General features: G+C 39.0%; 3 protein-coding genes across 5 annotated transcripts in view; 1 reads left to right on the top strand and 2 right to left on the bottom strand.

Annotated features, from left to right (window-relative positions):
- LOC107720442 (proprotein convertase subtilisin/kexin type 7-like) overlaps positions 1-6,908 on the bottom strand; it is a 23,406-nt gene extending 16,498 nt beyond the window's left edge. The window contains exons 1-5 of one of the 2 annotated variants that reach the window (XM_016528140.1): positions 6,686-6,908; positions 6,080-6,212; positions 3,158-3,608; positions 1,981-2,115; positions 1,452-1,617 (exon numbers count right to left, since the gene is read on the bottom strand). In XM_016528140.1, coding sequence (XP_016383626.1) covers positions 1,452-1,617; positions 1,981-2,115; positions 3,158-3,562 — 706 coding nt within the window. In that variant the 5' untranslated portion in view covers positions 3,563-3,608; positions 6,080-6,212; positions 6,686-6,908. The remainder of the gene's footprint in view (positions 1-1,451; positions 1,618-1,980; positions 2,116-3,157; positions 3,609-6,079; positions 6,213-6,685) is intronic. The other variant, XM_016528139.1, reaches the window with a different exon arrangement.
- Positions 6,909-11,299: 4,391 nt separating this feature from the next.
- On the top strand, positions 11,300-11,806 carry nudt8 (nudix hydrolase 8). The gene is made up of 2 exons (XM_016528144.1): positions 11,300-11,372; positions 11,482-11,806. The coding sequence occupies exons 1-2, from the start codon at positions 11,301-11,303 to the stop codon at positions 11,695-11,697; spliced, it is 288 nt and encodes a 95-aa protein (XP_016383630.1). The 5' UTR covers position 11,300; the 3' UTR covers positions 11,698-11,806.
- An 834-nt stretch (positions 11,807-12,640) lies between these two features.
- LOC107720441 (complement C2) overlaps positions 12,641-17,636 on the bottom strand; it is a 21,804-nt gene continuing 16,808 nt past the window's right edge. For both annotated transcript variants that reach the window (XM_016528137.1, XM_016528138.1), the window contains exons 17-19: positions 14,144-14,276; positions 14,015-14,064; positions 12,641-13,403 (exon numbers count right to left, since the gene is read on the bottom strand). In XM_016528137.1, the coding sequence (XP_016383623.1) occupies positions 13,245-13,403; positions 14,015-14,064; positions 14,144-14,276 (342 nt within the window). In that variant the 3' untranslated portion in view covers positions 12,641-13,244. The remainder of the gene's footprint in view (positions 13,404-14,014; positions 14,065-14,143; positions 14,277-17,636) is intronic.

Here is a 17,636-nt window from a genome sequence, read left to right as displayed (position 1 = left end):
CAGACACACACACCCACAGACACACACAGACACACACACACAGAGACACACACACACACACACACACACACACACACATAGGCACACAGACACACACAGACACACACAGACACAGACACAGACACACACACACACGCGAGCAATCAATGGGTAACGTAGACAATATTACCAATGATGTAAATTTAATATTAAAATGAACCAACACTGTGAATCCTGCAATGATTTTAATCTGGTCATCACGTTTCCTAAAGTGCGTGTCATTACACTAGTTTCACAATGTTTTGTGTCATGCAGGTGTGAGAGTGTCAAGACAGACGTTGCAACAGCGATTTAAAGTTTGCTAGCAAAAAGGTGTTTTTGGAAATCAAGTTCAATAACTGATTCTAAATTAGATTAAAAACTCAAACTCAACAATTAATTCACATGACACTCAAGAAAAAAAAAATCACATTTAAATGCCTTCGTAAAAATACACATAGGTAAACCTTTTATTAAAAAGCACTGTTATATAAATAAAATAATGTGAAACATAAATAAAAGTTACCAAATATTTTTCCTTCTTGCATTTAACATTTTGAATTTACTTGGCTACAATGGATGTTTTGTTGATATGACAGCGTTAATGTATTATGCATTTTAGATTCATCAGTATATAAATTATTAATCAATATATCAACTATTTCAGCTATATCCCTCTGCCCTACAAATCAAGTATAAATCTATGACAATATTTACATTTTACTTTATCAGATACTTTTATCCAAATGAGGAAAACAACAAGTGATTCATCTTAAAGAAAGCAATTCACCTCAACGATAAATCATTTAGAAAGGGTTTAATTAGGGCTGCACAATAAATCATATTCTAATTGTGTTCACGATTTATGTTTCTCTCAATTCATTAACCTGCTGGTTATTTATCCTAAAAACATTTTTCATTTGGAATTGCGGGGGTTAAATATAAGGATTTTGAGAAGCTATTTGTTGCCCCAGTTTTCATAATGTAAAGAGTGTGTTTATATTTATACGAGAAATATAAAACATCAGGAAAATAGATGATGTGAAATTAAGCATGTGAGCTGTGTGTGTGTGTGTGTGAGTCTGTGTGTGTGTGTCTGTGTGTGTGTGTGTGTGTGTGAGTTTGTGTGTGTCTGTCTGCGTGTGTCTGTCTGTCTGTGTGTGAGTGTGTGTGTCTGTGTGTGTGTGTCTGTGTATATGTGTGTGTGTGTGTGGTGAGTGTGTGTGTGTGTGTGGGTGTGTGTGTCTGTGTGTGTGTGTGTGAGTCTGTGTGTGTGTGTGTGTGTGTGTGTGTGTCTGTGTCTGTCTGCGTGTCTGTCTGTCTGTCTGTCTGTCTGTGTGTGTGTGTGTGTGTCTGATGAAATCTAAAGTGACAATAATTGTGATCAGCCCTAGGTTTGATTTTTATCAGTAACACGTACTGAAATCACCAACCTGCCACTTTGGCTCCGTATGCGACTCCGACAGTGCAGAAGCGGTTGTTTGAGACGGCGGCGATCTCTCCAGCGCAGCGCGTGCCGTGATGGTTATCGCTGTGGCTGTCAGGATGAGGCATGGGGTCAGGGTCGTTCGAGTTCAGATCATAACTACCCTCAGGACTCTACATAAACACAAACCACCAGTTAAAGCTTCAATGCATGCATCGACAACATTTGAGGCACTTTGCCGATGACTCCAGAAAACCCTTTGCTTCTTTAAGTAAAAAATTTATTTACAGTGACTTTCTGTTAACACTTAACTTTTAGCACCGTGGTGACAGACTCTGCTTTAAACAGTGTGTATTTGAATGTTTATTGCCCCTGTGTATCTGCATTCTAAGCACCTTATTGAACCGATTTTCGCTGCATTTCAAACACTGAGGAACAAGTCTACATTATTTTCTCTGGTAACTGCCACAGATGCTGCTTATTGAACACGTGCTGGACCTGGAAGATTCCTAGAAGTCAGATGGTGATTGACTCACATAGTTGGGCTGAATATCTGCCAGTGTGTGCTGAAGCCCGTCATCCACCACAACCACTGTGATCCCGACGCCGGTGATGTTTCTCTCCCAGACACCGCTCACGTTGATGTCCATCCCTTGTTTCACATCGTTGTGCTGTAAAAGCACATGTGGAGATGTGAGATGGCTGATATCTGACAGCTACCACTTACTTACATTTTTACTTAGTGCCCAATGAAATCGGTTTTATTTTTTCCCAAATTTAATTTTACTCCCATTTTACTGGACTCTATTTTAATGGTTAAATGAAATTTTAGTAATCAAGCATGTCTAATTGATTGCATGTCTAATTAATTGAAATTGCATAACAATTTATTAAAAGTTTAACAAAATATTGTATTTGTAGGGCCCTATGAAATGTGTCCCAAATTCTGTTTCCTGTTTTCATTTTTATGGACTTCATTTTAATGGTTTAATTTTAATAATCAAAAAGCAGGTCTAATCAACTGAATTCATGAAACTATAACAACTTAATTTATTATGTTATTTATTTATTTATTTTTACAGTAATAGGGCCCTATGAAATGTTTTATTTTATTATTTTTTATTTATTTATTTTACTATCTGTGTGCTTATTTCTGGATTTATGATTTAATACAAATGTATTATCAAAAACAGTGGTAACCAAATGAAGGAATACAACATTAACATTTTTTTAAAATTTCTTAATCTATTAAAATGTAAATCAAACTAATAAAAAATAAACATTTATTTATTTATTCATTCACTCATTTTGGCAACAAAGACCATAACGTAAGTTTACTGTTAAAATTAAAACATGCATACAACTATTAATATCATTATTTCTTTGAGAAGTACATTCTACTGTACAACAGTAATATACGTCCCCATTTCTTCCAATTAAACCAGACCTTTATTTTGACAGGAGGATAGATTTCCCAGAATAAATGGTGATATGCTGGTGCTTCAGTCTAGAGCAAACTGAGACAAGCACAACATGCAGAATTCATATCGAAATAGTCTTTTTGTGCTTCAATGATCACAGACACTAGTCCAGATCGCGATATGATTGAGTTTACAGCCCTACTTTTGATTTATTCATCCAAAATTCCAGTTTTTATGACTAGAGTGCATGATTCTGTCCACTATTTACTGGCTTACGCAACAGAGTACTCACCAGGTGCCACTGACTGGGATATTTGGGGTCATTGAAGGTCACGCTTCTCTTGGAGCGTCTCAGGATGTGTTCCTGTGAGTGCCACAGCACATGAGGGTTTCGATCCAGAGCCGAGTCCACGTCTGCGCTGTCCTCCGCTCCTTGGCAGAGCAGGTAGTGTCCCTCCAGCTGCCCGATCTGCCCGTGATTCTCCAGGCCCACCTCCTCTGCCACACTGTGTGCCAGCCGCTCCAGCGAACGCCCCGCTGTCACAGAGCCCGCGTCGAGCCGCACCGCCCAGGACCGGCCCGGCCCACAGGGAGAGGACGGTTGAGAGGGAAAGAAGAAGGAATGGCTGCGCAGCGGTGAAATGGTGAGGAGCAGCAGATGATAGAGGCTGAGACACATCTGGGGGGAGGATGCCATGTCAGCCAGGAGAAACCAGCAGAACACTCTCTCCACATCAGATCAGCTGCTCGGGAAACACACACACACACACACACACACACACACACACAGACACACAGACACACAATAGACACACAGACACACAGACACAACACAGAGACACAGACACACAGACACACACACACACAACACACACACACACACAGAGACACAGACACACACACACACACACACACAGACACACACAACAGACACAACACACACACACACACATCACTAAGAATCATGGCAAATAATAATGAGCTTCAAAAGTCAGAGATCACATTAATGTTCCGAGATGTTTTCATTTAAAGGGACAGTTCACCGAAAAATTTTAATTCTGTCATTGTTTACTCCCCTCGAGCTGCTCCAAACATGAGTTTCTTTCTTCCGTGGAATGCAAAAGAAGATATTCTGAAGAATGTTGGTCTCCAAACAGTTGCTGGTGCCTAATACAGGTTTGGAACAACAGTGTGAGTAAATGATGACAGAATTTTCATTTTTGGGGTGAACTGTCCCTTTCAAGCTGGTAATTGATAGAAAGATTTAAGATTTTAAAACACTTCAGAATCACTAATCAAATGTAAACATCTGAAATCTTTCATACAGAGAGTCAGATTTTCACAAAAGATTGATTAGCCCCTTTCACACATGCAGTATTTACTGGTAAATTACCGTTAAGAGATCATGTGTGAACTATTCTGAAGAATGTTGGTCTCCAAACAGTTGCTGGTAGCCATTGACTTCCATTGTAGGGAAAAAAATAGTATGGAAGTCAATGGCTACCAGCAACTGTTTGGAGACCAACATTCCTCAGAATATCTTCTTTTGTGTTCAACATGAGAAAGAAACTCATACATATCTGATTTAGAATGAGCAGAAATCTGTGAGAAATATAACGACCCAAAGACAAAATAACTGATAAAAAAGCTGTTATAGGAGTAACAGCCATGTGGGCAGCGCTGTGTCACATGCCATAGCTGTGCACAAGGTATTTATCACAGCTCCAGACTTATTTGTTCATTAATGACGTCATCAGCAACTAGTCGACTTCGACTCGACTTTCATCACATAAAAGTCGACTTCAAAAAATCAGAAGTCGTTCAACCCCTAGTGTGAACAGGACCTTTTCACAAATACCGATTAAATGTGAATGTTTGACACAAAAATGAAAACATCAACAAAAACACTGAGCGCATGTTTACAAACACATCACCGGGAGCCGCAGCCGTTTAGAGCTCATTTCCGGTTAATGATGTCACAGAATTTACCGGTATTTTGAAAATGATGACGTGTGAACGGTGCTTTACACTTTACACTTTCGTTCCGGTAATTTTACGGCAATTTACTGGTATTACTGTGAGAAAGTGGCTACTGATTGATTGATGTTTGAAAACCCATTTTTTGACCCAAAAAACATCCCAAAAAATGGGTTTTCAAACGACCCAAAAACATCCAAATGAGAGCTAGGGATGACCGATACCACTTATTTTGTTTTCGATACTCCACCGATACTTTCAAAGGCCAGTATCGCCGATATCGATACCCCTAGACTGAACTTTTAAATTATGAAATGTATTAAATTATATAATTATTAAGACTAAAATAGGTAATAATACCTAGGGCTGCACGATTAATCGAATGCGATTGTCATGCGCATTTTGTTAGTAAAGCCGGTTCTGTAATCAGCAGTAAATCATCATCACGTGCTTTCAGATGGAGCAGCATTTGCTACACAGAGCCGTAGTTCACTGACAAGCTACGCAAAAAAAAAAATCGCAGACAATTTTATCGCGCGATTCTGAAATCGAAGAAATCGTTGGCGATAATGACAGCTGTTTGCATAGCTTCTCAGTGAACTACGGCTCTGTGTAGCAAATGCTGCTCCATCTGAAAGCATGTGAAAATACCACATTTAATAACATATTTTTACTCCAAACTCACTTCATAAAGTCAGTCGAGTGTTTGAAATAAATCCTTCTGTGAGATGATGTGGCTTCTTACACAGAATAAGGCACGCAACATATTTCATAGTATTTAAGCAGTGATAAAGGCATTGCATTATAAATATACTTTATTTTAATGAAAATTATAATAATAAGAACTCAGATAAACCGTATATTGCCGTAGTCGTGTGTTTATTAGTCACATTGAATTAGAAAAAGCAGCTGAATCTTCTAACATCCCTTCAATTCAGTGCATTTCGTACGCATTAAATTTCTTGTTAAATGAACAAAATCACTGGTAAAAAAAAACAAAACTTTAGTATTGATATTTTTTATTCGAGTATCGATACTTTCAATCAGTATCAATATATCGATTCTTCCGTAACGATAAGCCCATCCCTACTGAGAGCCCACAAAAACTGAGCTCCACAAAACACACACAAAAAAAGCATGCGTGTGTGTGTGTCTAAGTGAAGAAAAACATCGAAACAGTGTCTGGATGAGAACTCGTCCAGCTCCTAGAGGGCCACTGTAGACCCAAAACACCTGCCTGGAGGCTTGTAGTAATCCTGCAGTCCTCGATTAGCTGCTTCTGGTGTGTTTAACCCGGGCTGGAGCTGAACTCGGGTCTGGGGTTCGCTCTCAACCCAACAGTTCACCGAAAGGGTCACCCAGTGTGCATACTGCAACAACACCACAGTACTCTGGATTATTAGCACAGTCAGTCCCTATTCATCATTCAGATCCAGCAAATAAATAGTCATTACATTCCATCTGAACACAACCTCATGGGTTACAATGGTCTGTCATTTTTTACAGAACACTCTGCTGTTTAATTCATGTTTCAGGTGTATGTAGTGTAAAGGCTTTGGCAACACAACTGAACAAATATTTGTCATTTTGTCATGATGACATTAAACTGAGAGAGAGAAACCGAAAGACGTCGAAACATGCCGCTCTGTTTATTAAAATACATTATAATCTATTAGTCAGTTGTCTAAACCAAGTGTTAACTGATTCATATACTAAATACACAATAAGGAAACATAATAAATTATTAGTATTAGTAACGTTAGCTAGCTCAGCACTGAGGGAAGTGAAACCTCAAACTGGCAGGTCAGACATAAAGAATAAAACGTCGAGAAGCTCATCCTACCTTCTGGTAACGTTGATGTGCTTCGCTATCGTTTGTCCGTTTTATTTCCGAGCTGTTTAGAGTCATTATTCGCTATAAACTCAGTCCGCGACATCACGCGAGCAGGGAACTCAATCTGCTCCGCGAAACTTCCGCGTTCGTCATCTGCTTCGTCACATCCGGTGTGATCCGTTCGAATCTTCTATTGATCCGAATCGTTTAATCTTAGTTTTATATCTGAAACTCAAATCTGCACCCTAAATCTCTATTAGATTATTAAATACGTACGAGTACTGTCCAATCCACTGTGACTGGGCTGAGAAATGTAGCATATATCACGTGACGAACTCAGCCTGAACGGAGTTTGTTTCACTAATCTAATACCCGGAAAGTGTTGATTATTTATTCGTTTAAGTTAGTTGTGGGGTGGTCATGCTACTGGGTTAAAAGGGCTTGGAAATTGTCATTTTAAATAACAAAAATGTGCATCTTTTTTTTTTTTTTCCTTCTTCAATATCACAAGATCCAGTGCTAAAAATGCAGTCAACAAAAGCTGGTGGTCTGAGAAATGAAAGCACAAGTTCCCAAATGTGTTGTCACGAAGCCTTTCAGCTCTTACAGGCTCAAACACAAAAGTGCAGAGACAAGTACAAATGAAACACACATTAGTATAAAAAAAGTCCATCTATGGAATCACTTCAGCAGAACTCAGAGAGCTTTTTACTCTCATTATCCTCAAGGTCCAAAGAAAGATGGGGGTTTGCATCCAGTAATAGATCTACAAGCACTTCAGAAAATACCATTTCAAAACACTCATGCAAAAGCAGGCGCACAGTAAAACCCCCAGAGTTAAATGCTTAAAGAGAGCATTTGGTCCTAATCTACACAGTGTTAAAGTAACACTGAAGCAGAGTTAAAGTTAATGAGATAATTAAGCGATGTATTAAGTGCTGATTGAGCATTAGTGATGAACAGCTGCTGTTAACAAGCAGAATCACTGAAGGAGAGAGAAACACAAGACACTCGTATGATGCATTAGTATTTTATTTTCATTGTAAAGTTGTAAACAGATATAGATTGCTTTAAAGGCGTATGCGTTCTTCATCTTTTTTCAGTACTTTCTCCCAGTCTCTCGAGATGTATTTCTCACAGTCATGCTTTCCTCTTTAGCTGAGCTCACAGATAGTGATGGAGGAGCCGACTCCAGTCCAGAAGCGAAAACTGGGGACGAGGCATCCGTCGAAATGCGTGTGAACGCAGCATATTTCTTGGACCTGATTGTGCGAGAGTCTGTAAAGTGCCAGCACGCCGGTCTGCTGGTCCAGATAAACCCCGATGCGTTTGGCTTTGGGAGCGACCAGTGCGGTTTCATTCCCATCATGCCACATAGAGAAGGCCTTGCCGGACCAGTACAGGCTCCAGGACTGCGTGTTGTGTCGTCAGATGCAGAGCGCTTCATGTCCTTATATGCCACGCCAATTGTTATCTGAAAATAGCAAATGAATCCGTGTCATGAAACCAAAGAAATAATGCACACACAGAGCTCTACATGATCACTGAGACTTATCTTTGAACCAGACGGGAGGACATTTTGTGCAGCAATGAAACAGTAACTTTCCAGTAGCTATAAGTGAACTGTCTTTGGATAAAGCTTCCGCTTAATAAATAATTTTTTTTACAGAATGAAAAATCGTTGCAAGAGAGGCCTGTATATCTGTATGTTTTTTTGTTTTTTCAGTAGGGCAGCACTTGTTAAACTATTTTACCTGACTTAACAGAAACACCTGACTTCAATGATGTTTAAATACTTTCTCCATGACTTATTTTAGTCAAGACAAGATTTGTGTATTATCTGCTTAACAGGATTCTCTATCTACAGTGCATGCATAATTATTAGGCAAGTGATCATATTTTTCTCCAAGCACATTTTACCATATACAGACCACATCAATCTTACGAACTGCTATTAATTTTGCATATAATTATTTATAAGAGATATATAATTTATAACTAGGGCTGCAAGTGAAACATGCTGTATTTCTTTTACAGGTAAAATAAGCCAAAAAAAAGAGAGATTAACACACTGAAAAGTTAAAAATTATTAAATGCCCCTGAAAAGAGTGCAATACTATAGAAATAGCTAAATAAAGACGTGACCACTGAAAAAGAAATGCTCAATGGGGCAGCAGGGTCACAAAAAATGAAAAGATATTAACTGCAAAAGACTTAAGAATTAAGGTGTTAACCCAAGAATTAAACCAGCGGGAACCCTTTATTCTCCAGAACTCTCTGCAGCCTCAGACAAACAGGTTTGTGAACGAATCACTCTTTTGAAACGATTCTTTTTAGTGAACTGGATTGACCAGTTCACCAAAATCGGACTGAATCAGTGCATCAGTTTACGGCTCGAGCAGCACAGATCTACAAGTTAGGCTGACTTTAGTTGCATAGATAATGTACATTATAGTAAGCATAAAATAAGATAACTGAGCCACTAAATTCTGCAATTGGTAAAATGCAAATGTGCACATGACATAATAAATAAGCATCTGTTATGCTGCTTGACAACCACAAACAGCCTACAGTTAATATAATGAAGTATCTAGCAGAATAATTACTTATGCTAATTATTAGTTATATTAATGTATTTGTTTATTGCCATTTATGGTAACATTTAAAGCCTTTATGTACAATGCATTAGGTTTGTTTATCATGTGTTTTAATAAATTATACTTTCTAAAGGTGTAACAGCAAATAGATTATAATGTATTATACCTGTGGTTACAATTTTTCATGAGATCATACAATGCGCATTACAAAGCATTGCAACTACTTTTAAAACGCATTATATATAAAAGCTTTAAGTAAAGTGTTACCCAATGTATCATTTTGCTAAAATCAACAAGGCCATGCATTATAGTGATTTTACCATGGTTATGTAAATACAGAGAGTTTGACTTTTATCAAATGATTTATGTCAAAACATTCTAATAAACTAAAAACGTTGCGCACAGGTTTGAGCTTGAACGTGCCCCTGTAAAAAGGTTTTATGTGTTAAGTTGTTATCAGTTTCTGATAATGTTGTTTAAACATTGTTATTATGTTGATAGCATTCCTCTTGTGACATTTGTAAGTTTTTGATGCATGTAAGTATTGAAAAGGCTGTTTTTAAAAAAAAAACAACAACATAATATTCTATTGGCATGGCAGATATGATATGACGTCATGAACCTCCTTTCCACATCCAACACAAAACTGACAAGTATACTACTAGTACACTGATATTTGTATACTTACTACATAAAGTATACTTAAAAATATACTTCAACTTTACTTAAGTATACTTACTAAAATAAACTTGAAATATACTACATTTTGGTAAGGGTACTGATGTTTGTGGTGTTTATAAGAGGGATGCTGGTCTCTAGACCTATAATAACTTCACAGCATGCTACAAAGATTTGTGTTTAGTCATTTTGTTGACATGTTCATGTTTTGCATCAGTAGTTGGTCAGATGATAAGACAAAAATGATGCAGAAAGACCAATACATGAAAATCCTCTCATCATTTACTCACCCTCATGCTGTCCCAGATGACTCTCTTTCTTCAGATAAACACAAATGAAGATTTTTTATGAATTATTTCCATCTCTGTGAGTCTAATGCTAGTATAATGGACCTTTATAGGTGACGCTTCAAAAACCACACAACATGACAGTAATTGAAACAATGTTCAAACAAAACGATAGGTGTGTGTGTAAGACAAACAGTTAAACACGTTCTTTACACTAACAATCACTTCTAGTGATATGTCATACAATTGAAATGAACCTTTTTTTCTGTAAGCTTGCCTAGGTTTGTTACATAACATGCTTTCTGGAGAGAAAAAAAAAGCAGACAGTTATTCCTGACAAGAGATGTCAACAATAGTCTGCAAACATCCTAAATCAATATCCCTTCCCTTAATAATAATAGTATTATGATTAGTGACAGGTTAACTTTCTATAGCAATACCAATGTCCTTGGCCTTCTAAATAAGTTAATTAATTATTGATTATAATTTTTTTTTTTAAATGTGTTTTTGTCCTAAAGCCATCTCATATTTACATGTAGGCCTACATTTTTACATTTCACCAACACACTATACAAATAGGCAAAATTAACCCCAATAACTAACATTTCTGAGCTCATAATATCAGTTTAACCATCTCCAACGATTCTGAAAACACAAGCTGTTTGCAAGAGTGCCTAAGATCAACAGATACTGTTTATCACTGATCTACAACCCTTTAATGTGCTTACTTACACGTCGTGAGGCAGAACTCAATCGTCTGAGTGTAAATTCAGGATATCAGTGATAAAACAGAGGCATTTCTGAAGGCACTGGGACGTCTGTCTATATTATGACTCGTTCTTTGAAGTCTTTTCTTTGTCGATAATCGTTGTCTTGTAATCTGTTTCACTGTGACTGTAAAGCTGGTACTGATGTAACCAGATGGAAATGGTAAGATGCATGGTTTTTCATGGGTATGAATGCTCATTTGACTCTATTCAATGCGCCTGAATGTATTTCTGGAGTGAAAATCAGTGTAATTCTCCAGTTGAATGTATATATTTTCCTAATTTGCAGTCTGGAATGATGATTGCACCTGTAATAGCCAATCTCGGACCATTGGAGGAGCTCTCTTTTCGACCTAATCCAAGTGAGGTATAGCACAGTTTACATCCCATCACAATCTATTCAGGTCTTCGAAATCGTGGCAGTGTGTTTGTCCTCAGATAAGACTCGAGTAACACTGCATTTCTTCCTCTGACAGGTGGAAGAGATTTTTACCCTGACGTTTGAGCATCTATGTCAACCCCAAAACAGAGGCTACACGCACTTCCGCACTGGAGACCGTTACGGGTACACACTCCCGGTGTTTCACAGCCCTAAGCGTCGAGTCTGGGGTCTTACAGCAGTGGCCCTGGATCACACGCTCAAAATTATTGTGCCACCAAAGCAGCTGTTGGACCACAGCGTGGTTCAGTAGCACCTTCAGCAGACAGACTGCTTGTAAATCATAGTGGTCCATACAAAACTTCATTTTCAGTTTCCAAAAGATGTTTGTGGTGCAATATGACACAGCCATTTCTCTGAGATTCTCCCATTGGTATGTTTAGGCTTTTGGGTTAGTGACTTCTGCAACAGAATGAGTTGTACTGGTTAGCTGGTCTGCTGCTGTGAGAAGCCTCCAGTGAAATGAAGAGTGTTGGTTTTTACAAAGCACATGCATTTGAATGTATTTTTGGGATTTAACATTATACGTTTATTATACGAGTCTAATAAAAATAAAAGTGCTTGTATTAAGTGTTCAAATGCTTCACAGGTTGACGGTAAGTATACTGAATGTTTATTTTTTATATATATATATATATATATATATTAATATATAGCAATATTTGTCAGTGAAACAAACGACACAAAATAGTGATTTCAACATCATGAAGTACTCACTACAGTGTGCTCATATTGCAAATGTAGTATATCATTCAGGTGTTCTATACATATAGGAAACATGTATACTTGGGCACAGTATGCATGCTATCCACATTATTTTTCAACGTGGAAGTAAGTTGTTTTCTGTGAATGTGTGAGACTTACGCTTCATTAGCCGCTAATGAAAAAAATGACAAAGTGCGGTAAATGGTCAACTGTTGCACTACAATCCAGTGTGTTCATAATTAAGATAATATATTTAAATGATATGGTAAGAAACACCAGTTTGCAAAATCATGCAGCAAAACAAGTTGTTTTATACAGCTTAAAATATTTGGAAGCGGATGACACCGGAAGCCAGACACATTCAATTTACAAATGGCCATACCTACTCTTACGGGAAAAATAAGGTGGATACACTAAAGAAATACTGTAAGTAGTATGGTGATAATAAGAGCTGTAGGAACCCAATGGGAAGAATGGGACATACACAGCGGTGTGCTTCACATCTCTTCTTACAGGTTTACTGGTCAGATACACAGTTTATAGACTCTTCTTGTTGTGTGTATTAATTTATCATAGAACAATGATTTTCAAAAGTGATTGGATAAACAAATGAACAAATCAAGGCCTCTTATTTCAGCTTACCATATATGTAGGTGTTTAACCTCTACACATATGTGGATACTTGTACCTCTTTTCAAGACTATAGATGTGTCAACTATATAAAACACGCTCGAACAACAAATTATGTGTGCTATTGTGCAGGTACACAAAATGGTATTTGGTAACAAAAAAAGTGACTTATAAAGGTAAGGCAAGTAATATCTTCTACAAAGAGAAGGGGAACTTGTGTCCATTTATCTGAGGCACTTAATATCCTTACAACAGTCATTGTAAGAACATTACATTTGTAGTGTCTCCTACAAGCCAATTACCTAAAGCCAAGGATCTTTCAGTAGGGATTACAAAAAAATCATAATCTGTTTTTAGTCACATTATTATTTATTCTCTTGCACTGAAGCATGCAAGTCTGAAAACATTCAGTAATCTGTTAAATCTGCCTAGTTTTTTATGCGCTTGTTATTCTCTGTTGTTCTGCTAAGGAAGAAATGCCAGCTCCTTGTGAAGGTGCTGCTTGAGCCAGGGCATCAGAGAGAACACGCTGATGTGGAAATCTCGTGCATCAAGAGGCCAGTCGACTCTGACATCTGTCTGTGAGCCACAGATCTGCTTAGTGCCCCAGCTCACGACTGCCACCTGTGGGAGAGGAACAGAAATCAAATCACTTGAGAAGCGTGTTGCTCTGCTTAGATTTAATGTACCACTTTACAACACTTCAATGTGCTCTCTGGAGTTTTCTGCATCTGGTGTTTTTCAAGTCAATGAGAAACTAAAGGCAATGGTGAAGTGTAACCACTCACTTAAGTGGCAGTTTGTGTGAGAATTCTCCAAGTAGGCTGATGAGTGAATGAATAGTGACAAAACCTGGTCTTCTTACAGACAATGAAATGTTCAAATTGATGCTGCCTGTTGTGATGCACAGTCACGATAAGGTATCTTCCAGTTCAATTTGCATTATTATCCCATTCCACACGTGTACATTAACCAGTTAACTCTTTTCTGCTCCCTAATGCCACTTCCCTTCTTGCATTTGTTGAGATATCCTGGTGATAATTAAAGAAATTCACCCTAGAAATGTCTTACTTCCTGCCAATGATAAAGATTCTTTAAAGAACATGTCATATTGTTTTCCATAATTTTGCCTCTGCAGCAAACATTTTAAAGATGTTTAGAATGAATATTTATTTATTGTTTGTTTGTCTTTATTAAGGCAAAAGAAATTAGAAAATAAACTCCAAAGCACTCACTTGGAAATATCGCATCCTCTTACGTAGGAAGAGAGCTCCTCCAGAATCCCCTGCAAAGATTTACACTCACTATGTGTAGTCTAAGTGTGTGGATATAAATATATATATATTTAGTTTCTTCAACCAAACCTTTACAAGTCATTTCATGTCTGTTCTTCTCTGTTCCTCCAGTGCACATGAACCTGTCTGTGATCACTTCCAACAGAGATGCGGTGCTGTGCACATTAATGGTGGATCTTGCCTTCTGTATGCATTCACCTCTCTGCAGAAGTACACAATACATAGATATAAAAATAAATGAACACATAAATGAATAGATATAAAAATAAACAAAAAATTATACAAAAAATAAAATGAATAAAGTAAATAATAGTTTAATTAAATTATAAATGTATTTCAGCAAGTCATTTATGCCTTTATTTTAATATTATTCATTCATTCAATTTCTTTCTCAAGACTTTCCTTTTTAAAACTCTCCAAAAACATCCCGATTTCAAATCAGCCCCTGTCATATACATGCCTGAAACTGCTACTCTATCCACACGCCACATGAGGGAGCCCTCACCTGAATTCTGATTTCCGTCACACCTGAAGCGCATCCTCAGCCATTACACACTATAAATTGACTGTTTGGTTCATTCATTCCTTGCGAAGTCTTGCCAATACCACTACTGCATTTCTGAGCGTTTTCTCAGAAAACAGGGAGAGAGGACATTTCCTAACTAACCATTGATACTACAGTGAATGACCCATCCCACCCACTTACAAGTTAGAGCCTTGCATCACGAACTTGCCCTGTTTTATTTAACCAATAGACCCACTAATCTGTTAATCCTGGGCTTTTCTTGGCTGGCCCATCATGATCCTGTTATATCCTGGAGGGAGAGTGAGATTCAAAAGTGGAGTGTGACCTGCCTCGATACCTGTATGAGTCCTGTTAAGCCCATGCCATGCCTCTCCACCACTTTATACACATCATCTAACCAGCTACCACCAGGTGTGCTGACTGAATACAAGGTTTGTTATATGGTGATCAACAAGAGCAAGGCAACTGATCTCCCTCCCCACTGACCCCAGGATTGCACCAGCAACCTGCTGCCAGGTACTCAGTCTCCCAAGAGCAAGGTTTATCCCCTGTCTTTGCCTGAGACCAAGGCCATGGAGGACTATGTGGAGGAGGCATTATGGTTAGGGTTCATCCATCTATCCACTTTCCCAGCTGCTGCAGGTTTTTTCATTGTGGAAAAGTAAGATGGCACTCTTAGACTGTGTTTTGACTACTAAGGGCTAAACGCTAGTTCTCATACCCCTTGCCCTTGGTCGCAGCAGCTATCGAACAGGTACGTGAGGCTCATTTCTTTTCTAAACTTGATCTCCGCAGTGATTACAATCTCATCCGCATGATGAATGGATGAATGGAAGACTGCTTTCATAATCAATATGGGGCACTATGAATATCAGGTAATGCCTTTCGGGCTGTCCAATGTTCCATCCATCTTCCAGTCCTTCATGAATGAGATATTTACAGACATGATCAATAAGTGTGTCATTGTTTACATCAACATTAATCTATTCTCCCACATTGGCTTCTCATGTTTGTCATGTTCGGCAGGTGCTTCAAAGATTGGCGGATAGTCACCTGTTTGTAAAAGCAGAGAAATGTGAGTTTCATGTTTGAGCTATTTCTTTACTGAGGTACATGCTGAGTGCAGGTGGGTCAAGGCAAAGATTGAAGCTGCTGTGAACTGGCCAGTCCCTTACTCAATTAAAGGGGTCATATGACGTTGCTAAAAAGAACATTATTTTGTGTATTTGGTGTAATGAAATGGGTTTATGTGGTTTAAGGTTTAAAAAACACATTATTTTCCACATACTGTACATTATTGTTGCTCCTCTATGCCCCGCCTTTCTGAAACGCGTCGATTTTTACAAAGCTCATCGGTCTGAAAAGCGCAGGGTGCTCTGATTGGCCAGCTATCAAGTGCGTTGTGATTGGCCAAATACCTCAAGCGTGTGACGAAAATGTTACGCCCCTACCATACTGGGATGCTGAGTCCCGGCGCATTGAGACAAAACCAATAAAACCCATTATAAACGAGGCATTTGTTGCATCCAGTGGGGACATAATTACTGATTATAATGACTTATACTGTCTTTTTACGCGTTGCGTTGCGTATTTAAACGAGTAGTTTAAACGAGGCGTTTTAGGAGGGTGTGGATGAGTCTTAACTTTTATAAAGAATATCTCTTGGGTGTGAGGCTTTAGTCGTTGCAACTTTAGGGATCTTATCTATTCACGAACAGCTTATATCACTCCAAAGAGAAAGGAAAACTTGAAATCGCATCATATGACCCCTTTAAGGAATTGCAACATTTTCTTGGATTCGCTCATTTTTACAGGCGGTTCATTAGAAACTTCTGCTTGGTCGCAGCACCCCTCACATCCTTGCTCCAGAGTTCCCCCAAGATCCTCCCGTGGACACCTGCAGTGGTTCAGGCCTTCTGGGAGCTCAAATCACATTTCACCAGGGCCCCTACCCTCAAAACACCCGGACCCCTCATTACCATTTGTGGTAGAGGTGGATGCATCTGACTCTGAGATAGGATCTGTTTTTTCTCAATGCCATGGTTCATCACCCAAATTGTTCCCCTGCGCTTTCTTTTCCAGGAAACTCAACTTGGCAGAGAGAATTATTGGCCATGAAGGCTGCATTTGAGGAGTGGAGGCATTGGCTGGAGGGGCACAACACCTTTTTCTTGTACTCGCAGATCATCAAAACTTGGAATATATTCAAAGAGCCAAGAGACTCAACACCTGGCAAGCCCAATGGGCCCTCTTCTTTTTTCGTTTGCAATTCACTGTGACCGCCCTGGATCCAAGAACACCAAGGCCAATGCCCTCTCCAAACTAAACGCTCCAGTGCAGCAGGAAAATGCCCCATGGTCCATACGGTCTCCTTCACTTGTGGTCGTTGCTGTTCAGTGGAATATCATGGGGGGAAAATCAGTAGGTTCAAGCAGAAGAACCAGCTCCTACCCAGTGCCCAGTGGATAAGACATTTGTCCCCTCATTGTTAAGGGAGAGAATAATTCAGTGGGTGCATTACATCCAGGGGAGAACAGAACAATCCAATTGGTTTGGAGTCGGTTTTGGTGGCTTTCGTTGTCAAGAGAAGTCAGCCTTTACGTCAAGAACTGTACTGTCTGCGCCCAGTCCAAATCACTGAACCTACTGCCAACTGGTCTCCTGCAACCTCTGTCTGTTCCATACTGCCCTGGTCCCACAATTGACTTTCTGACCGATTTGCCTCCTTCACAATGTAATACCACCATCCTAGTTGTAATCTGCTGTTTTTCTAAGGCTTGTTCTCTCATTCCACTCAAGAAACTGCCCTCTGCGTGGGAAACTGCTGGTGCCTCTTCAGTCATGTGTTCTGGTTTTTCGGCCTGCCTGAAGTCATCTTATCTGACCGAGGGCCTCCGTTCATATCCCGGGTGTGGAAGGCTTTCTGTGGTCTGCTCAACATTAATGTCACAATTTGGCTCTCCACCCAGAATGACCATGGCCCAGACCCAGGGGAAGGCCCCGAACTAATGCTTCTGCATGCCCTCGGGAGGGGCC

Source organism: Sinocyclocheilus rhinocerous, unplaced genomic scaffold (assembly GCF_001515625.1).
Source record: "Sinocyclocheilus rhinocerous isolate Xijiao unplaced genomic scaffold, SAMN03320098_v1.1 scaffold601, whole genome shotgun sequence".
Taxonomy (NCBI): domain Eukaryota; kingdom Metazoa; phylum Chordata; class Actinopteri; order Cypriniformes; family Cyprinidae; genus Sinocyclocheilus; species Sinocyclocheilus rhinocerous.
Note: the sequence above shows the minus strand (reverse complement) of the source record. Positions and strands in the feature narration are given on the sequence as shown.

Bases quoted from the DNA above. Each gene is read 5' to 3' on its own strand.
- nudt8 (XM_016528144.1), top strand. From the start codon at position 11,301: ATGATGATTGCACCTGTAATAGCCAATCTCGGACCATTGGAGGAGCTC. The intron at 11,373-11,481 runs GTATAGCACAGT...TTCCTCTGACAG, and splicing joins TTCGACCTAATCCAAGTGAG to GTGGAAGAGATTTTTACCCT.